General features: G+C 47.2%; 1 protein-coding gene across 1 annotated transcript in view; it reads right to left on the bottom strand.

The window, feature by feature from the left end:
- Positions 1-25,240, bottom strand: part of PPP1R37 (protein phosphatase 1 regulatory subunit 37) — a 726,853-nt gene that overhangs the window by 468,903 nt on the left and 232,710 nt on the right. The window contains exon 5 of the mRNA XM_069207728.1: positions 16,366-16,485. Coding sequence (XP_069063829.1) covers positions 16,366-16,485 — 120 coding nt within the window. The remainder of the gene's footprint in view (positions 1-16,365; positions 16,486-25,240) is intronic.

Raw genomic sequence — 25,240 nt, forward strand, 5'->3', positions numbered from 1 at the left:
TTTGTCAGGGGTGGGGTATCCCCTGAAGACTGACTTTCCTGGCTGCACTAACCACAATAGAATCCGGTGGCAGTTGTTGCGTAATCTAGACTGGGTCTGTTGGCGCAGGCTTACATTTTTTAAAATCAATTCTTAAGGTTAGAACCCTAGCTTTGACTGGTCCTTTGAATATGTCATCTGCGTGTCTAAGCATACCAGGAAGCACTGGTAAACACTGGCAGTGTTTATGGGTAGAGGATAGTGTATTAAAATGGAAATCTTCTTTCAAAGGTTCTCCATGCATTTGGACCCCTTCTTATGCAGCTACCCTAGATATAACTTGGGTGTAAACTGTACTATTCTCTGGTGATGATGGTTTATTAGGGTAAATATCATTATCACTGGATGGTATAGGGTCCGAGTCATACATGTCCCATGGGTCCACTGTGTCTCCCTGTGAATAGGTATGGGAGTGTGATGGTGACGGTAGTAGTGGTGGGGTAGTAGGTGGTGGTGAGAAAGAAAGCTGTGACGAATGTGGTGGAGAAAGCTGGAGAGGTGATGGCTTCTCCTTTCGCTTGAAAATGTTTGCTGGTGGTGGAGCAGTATCAACAGTCTCTTGAAATGCCAGCTTTCTCTTAGTCTGTGGAGGTGGAGAAGCAATCATTTTCCAAGTCTCTTTACGGATGTGTATTCTTCTTTGCTTACTGTCCATAACCTCTAAAAATTGGTTGAATATCAGACACCTCTATTTGATGTTCTGATGTTTTTGAGCCCTTAGAGGACTGTTCAGTGGCTGTTTTGGGCATATGTTTCAAACAGGTCGAAAGTCCTGTCTCTTCTGTATAGAAGGATGTTTTTGGTTCCGAAGCGGTTCAGAGCTGTTTCGGTCTCGAAGATATTAGCTGAGGTTTCAGCTCCAAAGCCGGACGCAGTAATTTCGGGATACGAAGATTGTAGGCGTCGGCACGGTTCGGAGGTGGAGCTTCCTATTTTCTTGCTTGACTCCAGCACCAAAACAGGCATGGCCTGTTAATGGGGTGACTTGGCCTTTTTCGGCACCGAACCCAAGGGCCGGTCACCAACTACTTTCTTTCGGGTGGAACCATGGCTTTCAAGCAGTGATGCACACAAGGCCTTGCTCGGTTTTTTGAAAGTGGGTGTAGGGGCAGGTGTACTCATGCTGTGCCGCTGTGATCGGCTGGCTGTCGTCCTCTGATCCTTGTTCGGAGTCGGAATCTTGAATCGAAATAGCCGTCTGTGCCTGCTCCTCCTCCTCCTCTAAGGTCTTGGGGGACTCTGTATATTTCAACGCCATCTCGAGTATTCTTGCCCTTTGATCACGCAGTGTCTTTTTTGACCGAAACGAACGGCAAGCTTCACAATCTTCCTCTCGATGTTCAGGAGAAAGGCAAAGATTATATACCAAGTGCTGGTCAGTGTAAGGGAATTTTGCGTGGCATTGAGGACAGAATCAGATTGGAGTCCGATCCATCAGGCTATGCATGGTAGGCCCGAACGGGCCCTAGAAGGGTGCAAGCTCCTGAAAGGGAGTTTTCTTGATCCCGACGGTACTATCGGATCGATTGCAGATGTAAACGCATTTGAAAACAATACCGAAGATATAAGAAAGCAAATATAAAGTTTCCAAATCGAAAGTCTCGGTGCAAGAGAGAACACGCCCAAACCAGACAGCAGAAATAAAACAATCTAAGAAAGGAGTCGATGCCCATGCGCACATCACAGAGGAGGAGTCACTCGATCCCGTGACTCGAAAAAAGACTTCTTCGGAGAAAAACAACTTTTAACACTCCGAGCCCAACACTATATGGTTGGATATGCACAGCATGTCTATCTACAGCTACACATGCTATCGAACATATAATATATATATATATATATATATATATATATATATATATATATATATATATAAAATCTATGGAAAATGCTACTTTGTAGGCATTGGATTGTAGCATGTAGTGCTGTAGAGTCACATGCTTAGTGTACTCCTGCTACCTAGTGGTTTTCTCAGACATTTGCAAGCTGTTTTTCTTCAAAAGGGTCTTTGAGTCATGATATGTTCCGTGACTACTACTCTCTGTGTAGACTGCACATGGGAACTAACTCTATATAAGATTGGTTTCCACACAGCAGGTGAGATACTGTATGGACTATGATCGAAACTTATGGTGCATTTGCACAATGTAAATATAATGATTATGATGCAGCAACCCACAGCAAGACCTACAGCACACGTGTAGGCACTGTTCAGTGCTGACCAGATTTTGGAAGGGGGTGCTGGGGATACTTGAGAGGGTTCTGGGATGGCACATTCCCTGAGATACCAAACTAATCATTCTTCACATTACAGATAATCTGGGAGGGAACACGCAACCAGAGAGCGCTCTCCTTTGGTTGGGATTACTGGTCGCCAAAGAGACATTGCTAGGGCCTGGAAGGCAATAGAAGCTCCTTCAGTACAGATATGGACCAAGAACATGGAACTTTGCATGGGGGTGGAACGTATGACATATCTGTCCTGAGGCTGCCCCCAGAAACATTTTAATATCTGGCAGGACTGGGCATAGAACAAGGGGATACAGCTAGACCTATGTGCCAGCAGGTCCTGTCCTTTGGTCTGCAACCTTGGAGTCTTGCGTCTCATGATGATTTCTATGCAATGTCAATGCCTGTGACGTGTCATTGTACTGTAAATCTGTGTGTGGTAAAATTTATACAATTTTTTGGTTTTTTTTAAATATACAGACTATGAAATGATCTAACAAATGTATCCGGAGAGGAGGGTGGGTGCATGTGAATTAACAAATTGCTTACCTTCAGTAATGCTTTTTATGATAGATCTAACTTCAGATTCCTCTCCTTAGAATATTCCCCAGGAGTCAGACTGTATACAGAAAATCTTGAGCAGCACCTCTGTGTGCCAGTATGTGGAGTTTATCAGCTCAGCATTTGGGTCACCTGCATCAGAAGTGAAGTTGCAGTGCCCATATACGAGCCACCCAGGCACACAGAGATCAATTTCTTTCTAACAAGTTCTGCTCCAAAAAGGAGGGGCCACATAAAAGAAATGTTTATCAGTGTACAGTGTCTAAAGGGACCTCTTAGAGTGAGGTGTCCAGTCTGTAAAGCAGTGAGGATGGGACGGCCGGTGAGGAATATGCAGATGGTCTCTACCATAAAAAACATTACCAAAGATAAGGAAATTAATGTTCTTATAAAGACATTGAACCCCAGATTCCTCACCTTAGAACAGATACCTAAGCAATGATTAACCAGAGAAGGGTTTGAGGACTGGCTCAAACCAGAAAATCCTGGAGGACCGAACAGGCAAAATGCCTGCCTCAACAGACATGACTGTCCAAGCAGAAGTGTTAGGTGAACATGTGGTGTGATGCCCATGTAGCAGCTTGGCAAAAGTCCAGGACAAGTACCCAGTGTGGCAAAACAGTACTAACAGCCTTGGCCCTGGTGGAATGGGAAGCCTAGCCTTCAAGAGGCTGCTTCTTAGCTGATGCGTAGCAGATCTTAATGCAGAGGACAATCAATTGTGAGGTGATCTCTTCTGCAGAGTCTTGCCCTTTTTCGCTCCAGTGAAGAGCTGATTGTCCAAGCAATCGTCTTTGGTGTGAGCAGTGTAGAATCAGAGAGCTCTCTGAGTCCAAGCAATGTTGTCTCTCCTCCTCCTTGGAACGATGAGGTGGAGTGAAAAATGTAGGCGGAGTGATAACCTGACCGGCATGAAATAGGGTGACAACCTTTAGCAGGAAGGAGGCACTCGGCCAAACAGCCAGTTTAGCAAGGAAAAAGCTGGTGTACAAAGGGCAAACCGAAGCTTGATGACTCTTCTGGCCAATATAATGGCCACTAGAAAGAGCGTTTTGATAGTCACGAGCCGCAGAGAACACCTGTGTAGGGGCTTGAAATATGAAATACGTGAAGACTAGCCGAAGGCCCATTTGGGGCATCACGAAAGGGGTGGAAGGGGGGGGGGGGGGGGGGGGGGGGGGGCAAGAGTTGTAAACATTTGAGGAACCAAGCACAATAGGGAGGGGTTGATATAACAATCACAGGAAAGCCGAAATAGCCAATAGGTAACCTTTACCAATGCAGAGTGCAAGGCCCTGGCGAGCTAAAGGCCAAACCAACACCACCTCCACCAGCTGTGCAGAAAGGGGGTCCACATATCGTGAGGAACACCAGGCCACAAACTTACTTCAACTGCAGGCATATGAAGTTTTTATGGAGGGATGCCTGGCTGCCAAAATGACATCACAGACCTCAGGAGGAAGATGTAAAACCTGCAACTGTTGGTGCTCAATCTCCAGGCCTGAAAGAGGAGGGTGCACCGGCTCAAGTTCAGGACCCTGCCCTGATGCTGTGACAGCTCATCCTCCTGAAGGGGCAGTCTGACTGGAGGATCGATGCTCATGAGTTCGGGATACCATACTCTATGCCTAATCCGGAGCCACAAGGATGACTTGGCCTGGTCAGTTCTAATCTTCTTGAGGACCCAGGGCATGAGTGGTATCTACGGAAAGGCAATAAGAAGTCCCAAATTCCATTTGAGGCGGAATACGCCTCCGGAAAATAACCGCTTTGGAAACTCCAATGCGCAGAAGTGCTGACGTTCCTCATTCTCTGCAGCAGCGAATGGATCGAGCCAAGGTCCACCCCAATGCTTGGAAAAGCCTTGCGCCACCTCCAGATGTTGCCGCCATTCGTGATTTGAAAGGCATCGACGGATGAATTCGTCTGGCCTGGCGCTCAGTGAGCCCACCAGGTCCTGGCACTTCAGCCAAGTCAGGAGACGCAGAGCCACCTGGGTCCACAACCCCACTCTCCCAGTTTGTTGCAATACCACATGGAAGTGGTGGTGTTCATGAACATCTGGCCCAACCTTCCCTTGACGAATGGGAGGAAGGAATTTAATGCCAAGCAGATAGCGCTTAACTCTAGAAGAATGACATGGCGCTGAGATTCTAGTGGAAATGAGTCTCCTCTAATCTTCTCTCCCAGGTGGCTGCCCAATCCAGAAGTGATGCATCCGTCACCACTGTGAGCTGAGTGTGAACCAGGGAGAGGGGTCTATTGTTGACCCAATCACAGCCCATTAGGCACCACTGCAGATCTCTTTCAGTCTCCTTCTAAATCTGGACGGGGTTGGCGAGATTTCCCTGATATTGTGCTCATGGAATTTCATATCCAGAGCCTGCATGCAGCATCTGCCATCCTTCACCAGCAGGGTGCCATAAGCCACAGTAGCCTCAGAGTCTGCCTCACTGAAATCCAGGATTGAGGCTCATAGCTAGAATATTTTGAACTTTCCGCTCTAGAGGATAGGCGCACAATGGCACAATATCCTGAATGGCTCTAATGAAGAAAATCGTCTGAGGAGTCAGGTGGGACTTCGGCATGTTGACAGTAATCCCCAAACAGTGCAAAAAGTTGGCTTTAGTCTGGAGTTGGGTGACGACTGCCTGCGGTGAAGTAGCTTTCAGCAGACACTTATCGAGGTAGGGGAAGACTTGAACCCCGACCTCCAAAGATGAGCTGCAACCACTGCCATCATTTATTAAAAACTTGGGGGTCAGTGGTGAGCCACCACATCAAACTGAAAATGCACAAGGCCCACATCGAACCATGGGTAACCCTTGTGGGCTTGCAGAACAGGGATGTGAAAATATGAGCCCAGTGCTACCATACAGTCTCCATGGCAAACAAGCCCTGAGCCAATGTGAGCATCTTGAATTTCTCTTTCATTGAAAGGCATTGAGGGAGTGCAGATCTAATAGAGGACGAAGTCCTTTCTGCACCATAAAGTAGTAGGAATAGCAACCACATCCTATTACTGGGCACATGCACCCTCTTCATGGCTCCTTTGGCCAGAAAAGTCTACACTTCCTGACGGAGCAAGGAAACCTAGTCCTCTGTCAGCTATTCTTTGGATGGTGGCAAAGGCGGAGGGGTTTCCACAAACTGAAAGGTGAACCTTTTCACACAATTTGAAGCACCCACTTGTTGGAGGTAATTGCAGACTACTGGGACAGGTTGTGTCCGATCCTGCAGCCAACAGGAATGCTGTGCTGGACTGAGGATGCACTAAAGAGGTTTAGAAGCTGAGGTAGCAAGAGGGGTAGGGGACTAGACAGCATGTGATATCTTGCTCCTAAGTCTTCTTTGAGATCTGCAACTTAGCCCACAAAAGGACTGAAAAGGCTGCTTGACTCCCGGTTAATTCTGGTATTGTGGACACCCATACCTGCCCCGTCCATGGGAGGGACAAAAAGACTGTTGCTTGGACTGCACTGTTACAGAAAGCCGAGAGAACTAGTGGTGACATGGCTCTCCCGAAAGTGATCGAGGTCAGGGTCAGCCTTGTCACCAAATAAGCAACAGCCATTAAAGGGTACATCAATCAAGGATGTTTGGACATCCCTTGAGAAACCAATGGACTGTAACAAGGCGTGGCAATGCAGTGCCACTGTAAAGGCCGTGGCTCTATCCAGGTTGTCCATTGTATCCAGCCCACATCTGATGGAGAACTTCGCTGCATCCAGACCGTCCACTAAGGGTTGGGTGAGGATGGCTCAACACTCCTTGAGAAGTATGGGAAGCAGATGCGCAACCATATCCTACAATGCATGGAGTATTAGCCCAGGGGGCATGTGGGGTTCACAAACCACAAGACTAGGCTGGTGGAACAGAACATGTGCTTCCAAAAGGTGTCCAGCCTCTTGGATTCCCTTTCTAGTGAAGTGGAAGGCAAAGCATTTGTGTTGACCTTAACTGTTGAAGCCAGCACAACCAGGCTCTCAGGAGAGGGGTGCTGGGAGAGGAAGGCTGGGTCTTCTGGGCCAGGACAGGGGCAATAAAGTAGTGCACAGGGGCCTGTATGCAAGGTTTGGCTCAGACTCCGAGAAGAATGACGGTGGGGGCTTCATTGAAGGGGAGCAACAGTTTAGTTGAACCCACTTCCTGGATGAAGTACCTGTCAAGATGTTGGTCCTGACCTAGATTGCTAGCAGCTGTTGGTCAAGGACCTTCGCTGCCCCATGTGGCACAGAAACAGGGTCGGGGGGATAGTATGCCAGAGAATGGAGATGTGTCCAAGCCACTGGCTCAGGATCCTCCAATAGGGGACCAAACCCATCCTCATCTCCAACTGCAGGAAGAAAGGGTCTTTCTAGGGGCAGTAAGTTCAGGGGTTGCAAGGGCCTGGATGTCACTGCAGTGAAGGCACTAGTGGCAGTATCAATCCGAGGCAGATCTAGCAGGCTGGGCAGGAATTTGGGTTTTGGGAGAGAACCACTGGTGGTAACCCAGTCAGTACAAATGTCTGCTCTGTGGGGTCCAAAGGCACGCCAGAGGGAATTGGTGGCCCTAAATTGCATGCACGGCATCACAGAGCTCCAACTGAGCAAGAGATGCTCCAGTCCCAGAAAACTGTGACAAGTGCAGAGCAGGCCTGGATGCCGGCTCTGCAGATGGAGTGCGGGAGTGGGGCCTCAAAGCACGGGTCGGGTGTGGGAAACAAAGAAAGTGTCAACAATTTTTTGTGCTTCTTCGACTTACCACTCTTTAAAAAGGTTGTGTTTTGGAGTGAAGAGATTAACTCTGTTGGAACAGCTCCAGGAGTGGCTCAGAGATCTCCCAGAGAACAACACGGAGCGTTCCACCAGGAGCTTCATCCACCACTTGCGGATCACCTTGTGGTTGGGGCTCGTCCCCAGACACAAACCAAGTGAAGGTCTGTCACTGACATTTGGCTGTGACAGTCCACACAAGGTTTAAAACCTATAGGTTTTGGAATGGGTGTGTTACTAAGCACACTTGGAGAAAATGCTCAAAACAGGGTAAACAAAACATCGCAAAAAGTGATAAACAAAAGTGACCGAAGTAGCTCTCCAGATCTGCGCTGTCTGCACACTGGGTTGCTACTTGTATGGGCATGCAGTGTCATGGATGATGCCAACGCATAGTCGACAGAAGCCACCTACTGACACGCAGAGGTACTGTTCAAGATTTTTCAGATCCAGTCTGACGCCTGGGGAATATTCTAAGGTGAGGAATCTGCAGCTAGAAGTCTCTCTCAGAACAGCAACACTACGTGATACAAATGGATGTCTACAGGGTAAGTAGCATTTTTTGTTTGTAGTAGGTGTGGCTGTAGAATCACATGGTTAGCACAGACTGTATAGCTAGTACCCTCCAAGCTGCAGTGGATAGCACATAGATGATACAGATGTGCAATAAAATATCTTTAACTCTGTTTGGCCAAATAAAGTTTGCTGATGAGCCAAGATGTCCACACAATAATGCTTAGTATAAGTCTGTGGGGCTGACCAGGTAGTTGTTTTGCAAATATCTCAGAGAATGAAGCCCAGGGAGGCGATAGTAGACCTCTTCTTGCGAATAGAGTGCACCCTAAGAAAGGTGTGGAGGACTCTCGTCGACTTGAGTTAACAAGTTTGAATGCATCTGACAATCCACCTAGATGTACCAGCCTTGGAGAAAGGCTGCCCTTGAGACTTAGCAAAGGAGACAAAGAGCTGGTCTGACTTGCGTAATGTCTTAGTCCTATCTATAGCTGGGCTGCAGAACCAGACGTTCTATGGTTTGGTTTTGATGGAAGGGCGCCACTACCTAAAAGTGGAACTAGGAGTTGGTCCTAAGAATTACCCTATGCCTGAGGACCCCTATGAAAAGCTCCTCAATGGTATTGGCTTGCAGCTCATTAATGCACCCGAGTGAGAGGATAGCCAATAGGAAGCCTACCATCCCAGGAATTAGAGAACATGAATACACAGGGCCAAATTGGTGGCCAAATAATTTTGGTAAGGGCCATGTGAGGTTTCCAAGTGGAGGAGGGGATAACCTGGCAGGTATGATCCTTTCAGTCCCTACATTAATGCTTTAACTACTGGTTTTCTGAACAAGAGTGTGTTCTCCATTCTGTATATAAGCAGCAACTGCAGTTAGGTGGAGTTGAATGGATATGTAGTGCAATCCTGCCTTCTGCAGGCAAAGAAGGTAATTGAGAATTCCGTGCATTGTAGGATTTAAAGGATCAGATTTGCTGGAAATGCAATAAAGGAAAAAACGCTTTCACTTAGCTGCCTAGCAGGTGTGCCTTTGCATGCCACCTCACCCACCCCCCTCCCAGGACGAACATACATTCTTTGGGAAGGCAGAGGTATTCCAGTTCTAGGATCTCCGGTGCAAAATTGCAAGATTGATCTGCCCATGATCTGTGTGCCTCACCTTGTTTCTGCTTGAGAAGTTCTGGCTTTAAGGGAAGGCCTGCATGGGGTCTGTCTGACAGATCCATTAGAGTGGGAAGCCAAGGTTGTCCAGTATAGGTTGGAGACACTTAGATTGGAGTTAGAGATCTTTGCCTGAGCTTCCTGACCATAAATGGAAGCAATGGGAGACGGTGGAAAAGCGTAGGCCAATTTCCCTGAACAGTTCATCCATAGTGCATTATACTTGTACTGTGGGCATCTGGCAACAGTTTAGTCTAGTAGCCGAGTCCCCCAAAACAGAAAGTATCTGTGGAGGACCTAGAGAAGGAAATCACACTTGTGGACTGCTGAGAAGGTTAGCAAAATTGTTGACAACCCCTAGTAGACTGTCTGTCAGAAGGTGAATGGTGTAACCGCACCCAATGCCAGATATTCCAGGCTACTTCACAGAGCTGGGGGGAGCATATGCCAACTTGTTTCTGAATATAATGCATGGCTGTCATGATATCCATTCGATCACAACTATCTTTCAGCAAGTACGTTGGAGCAAAGCTATGAGAGCCAGCTGGATGGCTAATAGCTCCAAATAACTGATGTGGCCGTCTTAGTGTTGAGATGGCCAGTGTCCATTAACTGTATACTATGATAGATGCATGCCCCAACCCATGAGGTATTTCTGTGGTAATGGTTATATGCAGGTTTGGCTCTATGAAAAGGTCTGCCTTGTACCAAGTTGGTGGTGCAGAGAGCGGCGCTTATTGGCATGAGGCAACAGTCAGATATTCACACTGACCCAGGAATTGTGACCACTGGACTACCAGACAGCCTTGCAGGGGGAACGACTGCACTACAAGATGCCACCAGTCCCAAAGACGCTTAACTGCACACTGCAATCTGACGGCTGGGCTGAAAGAGGTAGCAGGTACTAAAAAGCTAAACCCTGTGCTCATTAGGGTATGCTTTGCCTGTAACAGTATTTAGGGTGGAGTCGAGAAAGGGCTGTATTTGAAGAGGTGGGATTTTTTGGTATTTTTGGTAAATTTCAATATGTGATTGTCGTGTGTGCACACTGCGGCCTGCTGCTGGTCTTCATGAGCCAATTGATGAGGAATGGGAAGATGTGAATTCCCTCCCAGCACAGATGCACCACCACCAATGCCAGGAATTTTGTGAACACTCTTGGTGCCATGGGAACACTGAGTTGGGAGTGATGTCTACTTACCACAAAGCAAAGATACCTCTGGTGAGCAGGGTGAATGGGAATATAAAAGTAAGTGTTCTCCTGAGCCCAATCATGAAATCATCTTTTTTGGAGGAGGGGGATGACCTTTTCAGGGTTTTTGCCCAGAAATGTTCTGATATGATATAGTGCCTGAGGGGCCCAAGATCTAGAACAGACCGAAGGAACTGTCCTTCTTGGGAAGGAGAAAACAACAATTATACCCCCGTTCTTTGATGTTGCTCACCGCTGAACCTGTGTGACCGTGCTGGGTGGTGGAATTGAGGTTGAGGTAATAGTCGTGGTGCACGAAGGCTAGTACCCATTTTGTGGACTTGATTTCCCACCATTGGTGCGGGAAATGGTGCACTCTCCCCGACCGGTGATGTATGATTGCAAGAGGTGTGGGGGACATCACTGTTTGGTAGAGGGACGCCCCTACTTGGAGTCTCTTACCTCTCTAATCTTATTGTTTCCTCAGTACGATCCTCAACTGTAGCCCCTTCCAGCTTGATGGTGGTGAGCCTGTTGCTTGAGAGTGGTTTTGGGATGACTCTGGGTTAGTGTCCCCAAAAGAGGTCCCTAAATGATGCAACCTGATGAGGACCCATGGACATGTCTGTCTCTATCTTTTTTTTTCTTCTTTTTTTTAAATCTTTGAACATCTCATCAATCTGTGGCCTGAAAAGGTGTTGTGCTTCAAATTGGAGGTTGATGAGATGCTGCGCATTCCCTGATTTAAACCCAGGGGATACGGAGCCAGAGGTGGCGCCAAAGTTGGACACTGGTGTGGACTCCCCTGGAGGATATGTTGGCAGCATTCAATGCACAAAGGATGATGACGTTAGAGATGACAGTGCCCTCTGACGTCCTTGTCCCATCTATTCTAGAACTGTTCAGGGAGGTGTGAAAGGTGCTCCTCTATCTACCTCTATTGTGCCCATCACCTCTCACTAGCAGAGCAACTGAACTGACTGTCAATGGGTAGCTGCTCTCACTGCCACCCTTTTGCCTGCAACATATATCTTTTTTTGCTCTCCTTATCTGGAAAAGGATCATCGCCAGTGGTTTGGACAGAGGCAAGCTTGCAAGTCAGTGTGGACCACTATGGAGTCTGTTGGGACCTGACCCCTAATTTACAAAGGATCCCTTGAATTTATTTTCCAGCCTGGTGGTGACTACTCTAACCTTGACAGGCTCTTTGAAATTCTTAAGTGTGGACTTCAGCATTCCCCTTCCATTGGGAAAAGGATGAGGAAGCTTGCAGATTTAAAAAGCGTCTCCATAAGCTAAAATTCTTCTGCCTCTATTAAGTGCATGTGGCTGCCCACTGAATCAGTTTGTGATAGGCAGCTGTCATCAGGTGGGGGGAAGCTCTGATGTGATGTGATAATGGTCTAGGTCGGGGTCCCCAGGTGGGTCTACCCTTCAACCATCCCATTGGTCATCAGTGGGCTCCTCCTCCATTGGCAGGGGCTGTCCTGAAGTTGCTGAACAGGGAGACCTGTGCAGAGAGTCTTAGGCAGAAGTGGAGGGGTCAATGTGGAGTAGCTAGTAATGGGGTGGAAGAAATGTGTATAATATGGCAAAAAATGGATGGATCTCTGAACTGGGCTGCCTTGACAAGGTCTGCCCAATTCGCCTCCTCCCAGGTCAATTTGTTTTTGTTTAGAACTTGCCTGTAATTAGACCTCGCTGTTCTTATAGCAGAACGGCCACAAGCCTTTATTGCTGATATACGTGTGCATTTTAAAATCAACTATCTTCAGTTGATTATGCCAAGGGTTAGATTTTGGTGTTCTTTTCCTTAATCCTTTGGTTCATACAAAAAAAAAAATCCTTTAGCTAAGAGAACAGGGAACAATACACTTGAAAGGTCCACATAGGTGGCTAATGGTGGGGAAAGGTTATCACGTACACTCTAATTTCCTTATTACCTATTGTTTTAGGTCATTTGATTGGCCTGAGATTTTTCTTAATTTGAGGTTGCACCAAGGTTGGCGCAGAATACTCGAAAAGGACCGAAAGCATGACACTATTCATAATCAAGTGGAGCATGTTATGATCTCCATCGATTATTGGGCCCACTTCAAAACCATTTCTCCCAAACGTCATTTTATCCCAAATGCTGCAATGTAACAAGTGATAGTCAATTCTACTTCTACAGTTCCCACTAGAGAAAGTATAGTGCCTTGCTTTATCAGACTTGGAGCATCCAATACATCCCCCGCAGGTCATAAGTACGCGTCAGTCGTGTGAGTTGAGTAGCATTTTTTAGACCTGATCTATGTGGCTGATTCTAGCAAAGGGATACCCCAAACTTTATCCTCCTCTCCGGCCATAAAGTAGATGCATTCCAATGGCTCAAATAATGTTAAAATCCCTACCATCAATAATGGGGCCCCAAAGTGTAGCTCTAAAGTTGCAATCGTCTGATTTTCTGTTCCGTGGGATGGGACAGGTTTAAATAATATACAGTTTTAAGGATAACCCATTTGTCCCAGCTATAGTCACTGCAGAAGAATCCAAGGGCAACTTACAATCCAGTGAGCTCTTCACCCATATAATTGAACCACCAGAGGCCCTTACTGCAAGTGATGGCGATACATTAATAAAAATATGTTAAGAAGCCCTGCAGGGTTAGGGCTCAGTTATCGAGGTTTCCTGGAGCATAGCAATGTGAAACCAATCAAACTCTAGCCACTCTGGATCGGTTAACTTTTGCCTTAATCCCAATACATACCGAGATACAACATGTAAATAATGTGTGCACCAAGGGTCCATGGGGGTAGTTTGTTCTATCGGGTTGCCAACACTGGCATTTTTTCCCTTAGTACATCTATTTGCAGGGGCTCTCCTGAGGAGCCTAAGACGAGAGCTGTAAATCCAGTAAGCTTTGTGCCTACTGTTTTAGGCTCCTGGTGATCCTGAGGTCTACCAGTTGGTACATAGGTTTCAGTTTCTGTTGGTGGACTCCTGACTACCAAGATGACTGACAGACTTCGGGAGGGAGGTTGAAGACTGTTGCTACTCAATCTCCATGCATTAAGTTGGAGCGTGTGCAGTTTCCAATTTTCGGATGGAGGACCCTGCCCTGTGGCAGCAACAAGAGACCCTTCCAAAGGGGCAGCCTCATTGGAGTACAGATGCTCATGCCCAGGAGTGCTGAATAGCATACTTTCCATGACCAATCGAAAGCAACTAAGCAACTAGGATGATTTGGCCCCAGTCGGTCCTGATCTTTTCAAGAACTCAGGGCAGGAGTGGTATTGGCGGAAAGGAGTCCAGGGTTCCAGTCTAATCGGAAGGTGTCTCCAAGTGAGAGCCGCTTTTGAAACTCCAACGCCCTGAAGTGCTAAGATTGCACGTTCTCAGCAATGGCACAGAGATCTAGCCATGGATTGCAATTTTCTCAGAACAGACGATGAGCCACCCCCAGATGCATTTGTGATCTGTGAGACACTGACGGCAGAGTTTGTCTGTCCTGGCATTCAGAGATCCCACCAGCTGTTATACGACCCGTAAAATGTCCTGACGTTCCATCCATATCCAGAGGCTGAGAGTCTCATGGCACAGGGTCCATTATCCCAACCCACCCAGTTTGTTGGTGGTGGTGGTAGTGCTCATGAATACCTGAGCCAGCATTACCTTGATGAATGGGAGGAAGGGTTTCAATGCCAACAGAACAGCTCTGAACTCCAACAAGCTGATGTGGAGCTAAGGCTCCACCAGAGATCAGAGCCCTCTGATCTCCACCTCTCCCAGATGTACGCTCCAGCCTAGGAGTTAACACATCTGTCTCTACTGTGAGATTTGGTTGGGAAAGGGAAGAGTGGTCTGCCACTGACCCAATCGTGGAACCTGAGCCAGAACCGCAGAAATTTCACAGTTCCCTCAGATATCTGGACTAGGTTGTGAAGATTTCCCTGAAGCTATGACCACTGGGACTTCAGATCCAGGCATATGCCACTGAGCTTGCTTCAACAGCCGGATGTAAGAGGACATCAGACCCAGCAGATTCAGTGTCAGTGTCATCGAAATATAGGGCTGAGGTCGATAAATCAGGATTATAGCCTGAATGGCCTGGACTCTCTGCTCTACGGAGATAAGCGTGGAACTGCACTGTGCCCGGAACGTTTCAGATGAAAGGAAGTGTTTGAGAGGGAGTCAGGTTCAGGCATGTTGCTAGTGAACCCCAGTCAGAGTAGGAGGTTCGCCATAGTCTAAGTGTGTAACGACTGCCTGAGGCGAGCTCGCCTTCAACAACCAGTCATCCTCAGAAAGTGACTGTGAGTGCACTGAGACCATACTGAAGAGTCTGAGGCTGCGGCTCAGGCTGGTGGGGTTTGCGGGGTGCCGAGTAGAGGGAACAAGGGGAGTGGCAGCAGGTTTGGAAAGTCCCGGGACATCTGTTTAACACATCTGCGGCCATGAAAAGTCCGAGAAGTCTGATAGCAGTGGTGGCTTTGCTGTAAAAGATGCAAGCTGGTAGCCCCTACTGTAGCCACAGAAAGAGCAAAAAGAACAGCATGGCTGGGGTGGGGCCATGGAATACCCCAACAACTGGGCTGTGAACCTACTCTCCTGGAAGAGCTCAAGCTCCGAATCTACCTTGTTCCTGGACTGGTGAGTACAGTCGAAGGGCATGTCCAAGAGGGATGCCTGAACATCCCCTGAAAATCCAGTTGTTCTCAACTAGGCGTTTAGGGGGAGCACCACCGATGAAGCAATGGCCCTACTTAGTGAGTCTGCTCTATCCAGCTCACATCTGATTGCTCTATCTGAGCCATCAGCAATATCCTGGTTCAGGATGACTCCAGCCTCCTCCAAGACCATAAGCAGCACTTGCACAAAAGAGTCCCACACAGTGTGCTGTACCAGCGGCATGTGGTGTTCACTGATTGCAGTGCAAGGCTGGCGGAATAGATCATTCTCTTACCGAAGGTGTCCAGCCTCTTGGATTCCCTATACCTTTGAGTGGTAGGGAGCACACCGGTATGGACTTTGGAGGTTGAGGCATGCAACACCAGGCTCTCAGGGGTGGGGTGTTGGGTGAGGAATGCTAGGTCCTCAGGAGCAGGGTGGTGGTGACATGCAATTGTCTTGTGCATGAAGGTGAATGAAATAATCTAGCACCTTCAAGCTCTACTAAACTCATCCATTCTACTATCTGAGTTGCTTTAAAACAATTGACCAAAATCACTATGCTGAACGAACTAGAAATATAACCTAGCCTGGAACATACAAGTGCAGGGGTGATGGATGCTGCCATTCACAAGGGCACAATGAAATACCTGGAGTAAAAGCAAACACTAGTTTCTTTTATCAAATCAACTGCACCCTGGAGATGAGGGTGCTTTTAAAGAAACACTATCAGCGACTTCTGAACTTTGAATGAAGTGAGTGGTCCTGAAAAACAATGTAGAATTTTCCTACTTGTACTTGCACAATGTTGACGACAAATGTAGAGCTGATCGAGCGACACACAGGGGTACTGCTCAAGGAAAATCTCCGGATCCAGACTGATGCCTTGTGGAAATGCGAAGGTAAAGAATCTGCACTAGATGTCTCCATCACATAGCTACATCTCAACTTAACAAATGCATACTCTAATAAAAGGGTCAGGGTGAGAGGGACAAATTGTAGTCATGATTATAGCCACTTGCGAATCATAACCTTTACAACTATCTCACCGCTTTCTTTAATTTAAGATCCTACCATTGTAAATATTCTCCCACTGTTCACCTTTATCACACAACATCAAGGGGAAAATACATTTGAAATGGAGAAAGAGAAGTAATCCTACATTAAACAGCATTTCTTGCCATCATCTGCCACTACAGTACCTTGAACAATTAAGTGACAGAGTGTGTCTATTTTCTGGATTAGTCCGGCACATACCTTTCTCATCATGTGTGCAGCTGCTTGCCAGCCCCTTGTTCCAATGTGTTTATTGAAGGAAATGTTGAGGTGTGTAGCTGACTCATAATATTCGATCATATCAAACAATGCTGATGCACCCTGTGGACAGAAATGAGCAAAAATAGCGTTTAGGTAAATAGACAACGCAATGCAGAACACAAACAGAGCATATAATTAATAAAGATCCCAAGCCAAAGACTGCACCAACTGGGCGAAAATATAATGGCACTGGTATTGTCAGACTTGAACCAATTACCACTGTTAGAACTAAGGCAGGCAAACCAGCCTATCCATGTTTGCAGTAATGTCTCTTGAGAGCTAGGCCTAAACACAGCAAATCGTGCATAACCAAGCTGGCTAACATATGTCCCAAGAAAGGATGAGGTAGACTGGAATACAGATTTGGAATGCAGGTGAAGGGAAAATGGAGGAACGTAGATTTTTATAAAGGTATCCATGAATCCATCTTTCGAATACACTTAACTATCTTTTATCAGGCAACAAATAAAATCCCTCTGTCAGAGCGTGTGCTGTACTACTATGAGGTCCAGCAACACCATATGTAAAATTAGCTAATCTCTAGCTGCAAATCTTTCTTAATTGACATAGTAAGCACAGCCCCTCTAGTTCCAGTATTGCTGATACCTTATGGCTGGCAGGCCACAGCCTCAATGTGAGAAAAACAGATAATGGTTTGGTGGAAGGGAAAGTATCTTACGTTGCATAAAACTTCATATTAATCATTCAAATTGTACGCTCTAGCTGCCCCCTCTATGCCAGAAATCACAGATTGTAGTACCAGCTACCCACTTAACAGGAAGTCCCAGTCCTATATTTGCCAAGTACTGCCTCAGTCTTATAGAAAAATACCGAAGGATTAAAACCATGAGTCCTTCAAGACAGAGCATTTAGAGAGAATTGTACAGTGTTAGGACAAAAGCCTGCAAGTGATAAGAGGAGGCATCTGTATTAAGAGAGTTAAGCAAAAGTGAAGCAGCATAGGAAACATGACTGAAACGGATTGCTGCCCTTTTTCAAGTTTTTGTCTGGACTCAATACTACACTGCAGAGCCTTAAGCAGGGAGAAGCACCATACCCTGTGGTATATTTATTGAGCACACTGTAAAGGTCAGGAGTTTTAGGATCCAGAAGTCTTAATGGTTGGCAATTGGTGATTCGATCAGTTGGGTATCTCAGATTTTGTAAATGCTTGAGAACGAATTATGAAAACAGAAAGGTGATGTGTGGAATGCGTGAATTAATCTCAACTACGGGCAATTACTTAAGGCCACATCCCAGTCCCTCATTTTTTGCCAATCATGACACTGCAGACAAAGAACCATCATAAGCAAAGCAGTTTTGGTCTTGCTCCGATAGCAGCTGTTGAACCAAAAATACTGGGCCACATCCCTGCTAGACAGGAACACAAGCAACCCAAGACCAATTTCGGCCTACTACATTTTATAAGTGACAAATAGCTTGATTTCTATGGCACAGTGTCAAGGGACCCATGTCACTCATGGCTTGGAGGGGGTACAATACACCCCTCGCATTTAGAACATCTCAAAGAGGAAAAAAAATACGTGATGGGTGGAATGCTTGAATCGATCTAAGCCACAGGCAATTAATTAGGTCTCATTCCAGTTCGAAAGAACATGCAGAGTTTCAGATCAGGCCTTGTTTGAGTCCCAATAATTTTGACATTCCAGTGTTGGATAGTTTCCATAAAATGTTATGTTACACATAAAACCTGGATACTGTCCATAGAATAATGCCAGAGTACAAGTTTTGCAGCAGTCAGATACTCCGGATAAGTGTGCACGCCTCTATACAGATGGCATTTTCATCCCAACATGAGCCAAGATACCGTACTGAAGTAAAGCTAATTAAATGTTGTAGAAGGCTGGCCTGGCTTGTAGTGGGTACCAAAGATACTTACACCTTGTGCCAGGTCCAGTTATCCCTTATTAGTAGAATAGAGGTGTTTCTAGCAGCTTAGGCTGATAGAAGGTAGCTATGGCAAAGCAGCTTAGGCTGAACTAGGAGACAAAGCTCCTACTATACCACTTATATCATATGCACAATATCATAAGAAAACACAATACACAGAGTTACTAAAAATAAAGGTACTTTATTTTTATGACAATATGCCACAAGTATCTCAGTGAGTACCCTCAGTAAGAAGGTAAGTAATACACAAGTTATATGTACACAAACCAAAATCAGGTAAGTGTAGAATTACAATAGGTTACAATAGACAAACATAGGTCTAGGGGCAACACAAACCATATACTCCAAAAGTGGAATGCGAATCACAAATGGACCCCCAGACCTATGGGAGCTTGTAGAGGGTCGCTGGGACTGTAAGAAAACAGTCAGTCTGTCCAAGATACCCCACCCCAAGACCCTGAAAAGTAGGAGTAAAGTACACCTACTACCCCAAAAAAGCACAATAGTCGTGATAGGGGGTTTCTGCAAGAACAACAAACACCAGCAGTGCACTGACAACTGATTTCCGGACCTGAGGACCTGCAAGGCAAGGGGACCAAGTCCAATAGTCGCGACAGTGTCCGGAGGGGCAGGAGCCCAGGAAAACCCCAGATGAAGGTGCAAGGAAGCTGCCTCCGGATGGAAGAAGCTTGGATTTCTGCAAGAAAGAAGAGGACTAGGAACATCTCCTTTGGAAGACGGATGTCCCACGTCGCGATGAAGCTTGCTGAGGTGTTCCCACGCAGAAATACCACAAACAAGCCTTGCTAGCTGCAAGGGTCGCAGTAGAGGTTTTTTGGGTGCTGCTGAGGACCAGGATGTCGCCTTTTGGAGGAGGAGGCAGAGGGGGCGCTCAGCAACTCGGAGAGCCCTCACAGAAGCAGGCAGCACCCGCAGAAGTACCCCAACAGGCACTTAGAATATTAGTGAACGGAGTCCACGCGAAGTTACAAAAAAGGGTCCCACAACGTCAGAGGCCAACTCAGAGGGTTGTGCACTGCAGGAAGGAGTCCTGGGGACCCAGGCTAGGCTGTGAACGAAGGAAATCCTGAAAGAGTGCACAAGAGCCTGAGCAGCTGCAAATCACGCAGTACACAGCTTTGCAGTCTAGCATGGGGAGGCAAGGACTTACCTCTACCAAACTTGGACTGAAGAGTTGCTGGACTGTGGGAGTTACTTGGATAGAGTTGCTGTGTTCCAGGGACCACGCTCGTCAGGATGAGAGGGGACCAGAGGACCAGCAATGCAGTCTTTTGGTGCCTGCGTTAGCAGGGGGAAGATTCCGTCGACCCACGGGAGATTCCTTTGGAACTTCTGGTGCAGGGTGAAGGCAGGCTACCCCCAGAGCATGCACCACCTGGAAACAGTCGAGAGAGCCGGCAGGATTAGGTGCTGCACTGTTGCTGATAGTCGTCTTGCTACTTTGTTGCGGTTTTGCAGGCGTCCTGGAGCAGTCAGCGGTCAATCCTTGGTAGAAGGTGAAGAGGGAGAGGGAGAGGGAGATGCAGAGGAACTCTGGCGAGCTCTTGCATTCGTTATCTGAACAATTTCCCTAAGTAGAGACCCTAAATAGCCAGAAAAGGAGGTTTGGCTACCAAGATAGGAGGATTGGCTACCAAGAGAGGTAAGAGCCTATCAGAAGGAGCCTCTGACGTCACTTGCTGGCACTGGCCACTCAGATCAGTCCAGTGTGCCCCCAACACCTCTGTTTCCAAGATGGCAGAGGTCTGGGACACACTGGAGGAGCTCTGGGCACCTCCCCTGGGAGGTACTGGTCAGTGGAGTGGTCACTCCCCTTTCCTTTACTTTCCTTTGTCCAGTTTCGCGCGAGAGCAGGGCTGGGGGATCCCTGAACCGGTGTAGACTGGCTTATGCAGAGATTGTGCCCATCAAGGCATTTCCAGAGGCTGGGGGAGGCTACTCCTACACAGCCCTTCACACCTATTGCCAAAGAGAGAGGGTGTAACACCCTCTCTCAGAGGAAATCCTTTTTTCTGCCTTCCTGGGCCAGGGCTGCCTGGACCCCAGGAGGGCAGAAACCTGTCTGAGGGGTTGGCAGCAGCTGCAGTGGAGACCCCGGAAAGGCAGTTTGGCAGTACCTGGGTTCTGTGCTAGAGACCCGGGGGATCATGGAATTGTCCCCCGAATACCAGAATGGTATTCGGGGGACAACCCCATGATCTTAGACATGTTACATGGCCATGTTCGGAGTTACCATTGTGACGCTATACATAGGTAGTGACCTATGTATAGTGCATGCGTGTAATGGTGTCCTTGCACTCACAAAGTCCAGGGAATTTGCCCTGAACGATGTGGGGGCACCTTGGCTAGTGCCAGGGTGCCCACACACTAAGTAACTTGGCACCCAACCTTCACCAGGTGAAGGTTAGACATACAGGTGACTTATATGTTACTTATGTGCAGTGGTAAATGGCTGTGAAATAACGTGGACTTTATTTCACGCAGGCTGCAGTGGCAGGCCTGTGTAAGAATTGTCAAAGCTCCCTATGGGTGGCAAAAGAAATGCTGCAGCCCATAGGGATCTCCTGGAACCCAATACCCTGGTACCTCAGTACCATATACAAGGGAATTATACGGGTGTACCAGTATGCCAATGTAAATTGGTAAATTTAGTCACTAGCCTGCAGTGACACATTTGTAAAGCAGAGAGAGCATAACCACTGAGATTCTGGTTAGCAGAGCCTCAGTGATACAGTTAGGCACCACACAGGGAACACATACAGGGCACATACTATGAGCACTGGGGCCCTGCCTGGCAGGGACTCAGTGACACAAGGGCTAAAACAAAACATACATACAGTGAAATATGGGGGTAACATGCCAGGCAAGATGGTACTTTCCTACACAACCCCCCTCCCCCCAAACGAAGGACAATAAGACTAGCCATGACCTGATGAGTCTTCATTGTCTAAGTGGAAATATCTGGAGAGTCCATCTGCACTGGAGTGGGCACTCCCAGGTCTATGTTCCACTGTATAGTCCATTCCCTGTAGAGATATGAACCGCCTCAACAATTTAGGGTTTTCACCTTTCATCTGTTTTAGCCAAAGTAGAGGTTTGTGGTCTGTCTGAACAATAAAGTGAGTGCCAAACAGGTATGGCCTCAACTTTTTCAGTGCCCAGACCACAGCGAAGGCCTCCCTCTCTATGGCAGGCCAACGCTTTTCTCTAGGGGTCAACCTTCTGCTGATAAAAGCAACTGGTTGATACTGGCCCTCAGAATTCATTTGTGATAAGACTGTCCCTACCCCTAATTCAGATGCATCAGTTTGAACAATGAATTTCTTGGAGTAACATGGGCTTTTTAGGACAGGTGCAGAGCACATGGCCTGTTTGAGCTCCTCAAAAGCTTTCTGACAGCTAGCTGTCCATAACACCTTCTTAGGCATTTTCTTACTTGTGAGATCATTAAGAGCGGCTACTATCGAGCCATAATTTTTAATGAATCTCCTGTAATACCATGTGAGGCCTAAAAAGGCTCTCATCTGGGTCTGAGCTGTAGGGGGAACCCAATCCATGATTGTCTGGATTTTCCCCTGTAGTGGTGCAAACTGTTCTTCACCTACCGGGTGGCCCAGATAAACCACTTTCCCCCGCCATATCTGGCACTTTGAGGCCTTGATAGTGAGGCCTGCCTTTTGCAGGGCCTCCAAAACTTTCCAAAGGTGGACCAGGTGGTCATCCCAGGTTGAGCTAAAGACAAAAATATCATCAAGATATGCTGCACTGAAAGCCTCCAACCCTTGCAGGACTGTGTTCGCCAACCTCTGAAAAGTGGCAGGTAAATTTTGCAAACCAAAGGGCATTACTGTGAATTGGTAGTGCCCTCCTATAGTAGAAAATGCAGTCTTTGGTTTAGCATCTTCTGCCAATTTGATCTGCCAATACCCTGCAGTCAAATCAAAAGTGCTAAGATACTTGGCAGATGCCAGTGTATCAATGAGCTCATCTGCCCTGGGTATAGGGTGAGCATCAGTTTTTGTTACCTGATTGAGACCTCTGTAGTCTACACAAAACACCATCTCCCTTTTTCCATCTTTTGTGTGAGGCTTTGGTACTGGCACCACTGGGCTAGCCCATGGGCTTTCAGAAGGCTCAATCACTCCCAGATCCAACATTTTCTGCACCTCTTGTTTAACGCAGTCTCTGACATGGTCAGACTGCCTATAAATTTTACTTTTGACAGGCAGGCTGTCTCCAGTATCAATTGTGTGATCACACCAGGATCTTGTACCTGGCACAATTAAAAAGAGATAGTCCACAACGGGAGAGTATAAGGGAGCGGGAAAGGACACCCATCGTACTCGACTCCCCAAACATAACACTAAATCACAAAAGAGAGTACGGGGTATTGAAATTATAAATGGATTGAAAGTGTGCTACTTGCGACACTAGACCAATCTTGGACCTCGACTAAAGGTAAATTGGGGTGGAACGTGGGGTGGTATGAGGTCTGTGGAGGGGGATTTCCTTTACGGACTAGGTGGTCTCACACACTATATAGTGTCATGCTTCATCATATGACCACCTAGCCCCACCCAGGTAGGACAATACCACCTGGGCGGACTCAACCTCACTGTTAAAGGAACAGGAGGGAGTGCGTAAATTAGTTTGATTTCTGGAAAGAAGGGATCCAGCTATGCTATGGGAATAAAAAGACCTACTCAGATACCAAGGTGAGTTTAATAGAAGGTTCTGTGTGGTGTGATTAAAAGGAGTGGGGAACCAGTGTGAGAACAATGACTCACAAGGTTACCTATCTAAAAAAGTAGCCGACATGTTTCTGCCCTTGTGATTGAGCTATGGAGGGTCTCTGGGCATTCATCAGGGCGTTGGATCCCTGTTGCAGATGCTTATTGCGCGCTGCAGAATTAATCGCAGTAGGAAAAAGGGAAGGGAAGGAAGGGCCTACCTTAGCCAAGGGAATACCTGGGGAGGATCTATAGTAAATACAATAACATAAACAGACCAAAATTGGCGGTGAGAAGATAATTCACAGCAAACCACAGCACACGTGACAAAATTTCATGCATAACACAAGAGTACTGGTTGCAGATAAAACGGTCGCGGCAATGCTGGCTATGCGCGGCGAGTGGTAGGTCAGGGAAGACAATTCCTTACCCTAACAATAGAGGCTACTAGCCTCTGGTATCCTGGAGAGGGAGCGTCCCCTTATAGTCAGACTCTAGGGTTAGGAGGGAAAAAGCAGAAGGGGAGAGTAGAGATGAAAAAATATATATGAAGGAATAGTACAGAAGTAGTCAAGGAATAGACGGTAGAAGCCAAGATCAGGTTGGAAAAAAACTGGAGAAGGGGGAAAAAAGAGGGGGGAAAAAAAAAGGGGGGGGTGTTTGTGTTTTGGGGGGAAAAAAAAGGGAAGGAAAAAGGGGAGAAAAGGGAAAAAAGGGAAAAAGGAAAGAACAGGGGGGAAGGGGGCAAGGGGGGGGAAACGAAGAAAGAAATAAGAAAGAAAGAAAAAGAAAGGAAAGACAGCTGAGAGAATGGAACGAGGGCAAGAGAAAAGGGGCAGGAAAGAAGGGAGAAGTAAGGCTTCTTATCTGTGTTTCCATCGTTGGTCGACTCACTGCATCAAAGGTGGGCGCTCTCTGTGCGCCTATACCGACCTCTCTGTCAGGACCGCTTGGGTAAAGTGACCTGAAAGCCGGTAGCTGATATAGTGGTCTTAATGGGGGGAATTACTTGCAGCTGCAGGTGATCACCGCCGCGGCCCGGAAGTAATGCGAGCTGTAAACGATTCTGTGCGCCGGAATTAATTACGGTCACCCCGGAGGTGCCGGGGGCCGGAAATGACCAATAATGGTGGGGGCACCCGTGGGCAGTGCCTCCCCAACATGTTATGCCCCCTCTAGGTATCGGAGCTGCCGCGGTAAGCGACCGCGGTTAGGGAAAGCCCTGTTTGGGTGTCAGCCAACAGGCGCTGTCGGGAAACGTAGTTCCCCGGCAGCTATGTTGGCTGCCATCGCTCGCGAGGCTGGGAAACGTAGTCTCCCAGCTGCGAGCGATGCTGCTAAAGAAGGGAGAGGCCGGGACAGGGGCGAAGTGGAAGGAAGTGGGCGGGGAAGGTTAGGGAAGAAAGGAAGGAAGAAATGTAAAGGGGAGGGGGGGGGGGGGGTTTGGGGATGAGGGGGAAGAAAAATTTCGATCTTGACCTCAAAACTCCATGGGTGCAAAAATCACTGCTTGGTCTAGTGTCGCAAGTAGCACACTTTCAATCCATTTATAATTTCAATACCCCGTACTCTCTTTTGTGATTTACAATTGAAAAGAGGTCAGAAAAGTGTCCTAGGAGACTGATGCAGTTGTCTTTCTGTACTGCAGTCAGACAATCTGCTAAAACTACTCCCTCCACTAAGGCATCTGCTTCAGTGGTGGAAAAGAGATCAGGGAGAGGGTCACTTCTTCCTGTCCCTCATCTGTTGCCATGAGGAGGGTGAGATCAGCCCTGTCATAGTAGGGTTTCAGGCGATTGACATGAATCACCCTAAGGGAACTACTGGCAGTGCCCAGGTCTACCAAATAGGTAACCTCACCCTTTTTCTCAACAATTAGATGGGGTCCACTCCATTTGTCTTGGAGTGCTCTTGGGGCCACAGGCTCCAATACCCACACCTTCTGTCCTGGTTGGTACTGGATCAGAACAGCCTTCTGGTCATGCCATTGCTTTTGCAGCTCCTGGCTGGCCTGAAGGTTTTTACTGACCTTTTTCATGTACTCAGCCATTCTGGATCTTAGGCCAAGTACATAATCCACTATGTCCTGTTTAGGAGCTTTTAAAGGTTGTTCCCAACCCTCCTTAATAAGTGCAAGGGGACCTCTCACAGGG

The sequence above is a fragment of the Pleurodeles waltl genome, chromosome 9 (assembly GCF_031143425.1).
Source record: "Pleurodeles waltl isolate 20211129_DDA chromosome 9, aPleWal1.hap1.20221129, whole genome shotgun sequence".
Lineage (NCBI taxonomy): Eukaryota > Metazoa > Chordata > Amphibia > Caudata > Salamandridae > Pleurodeles > Pleurodeles waltl.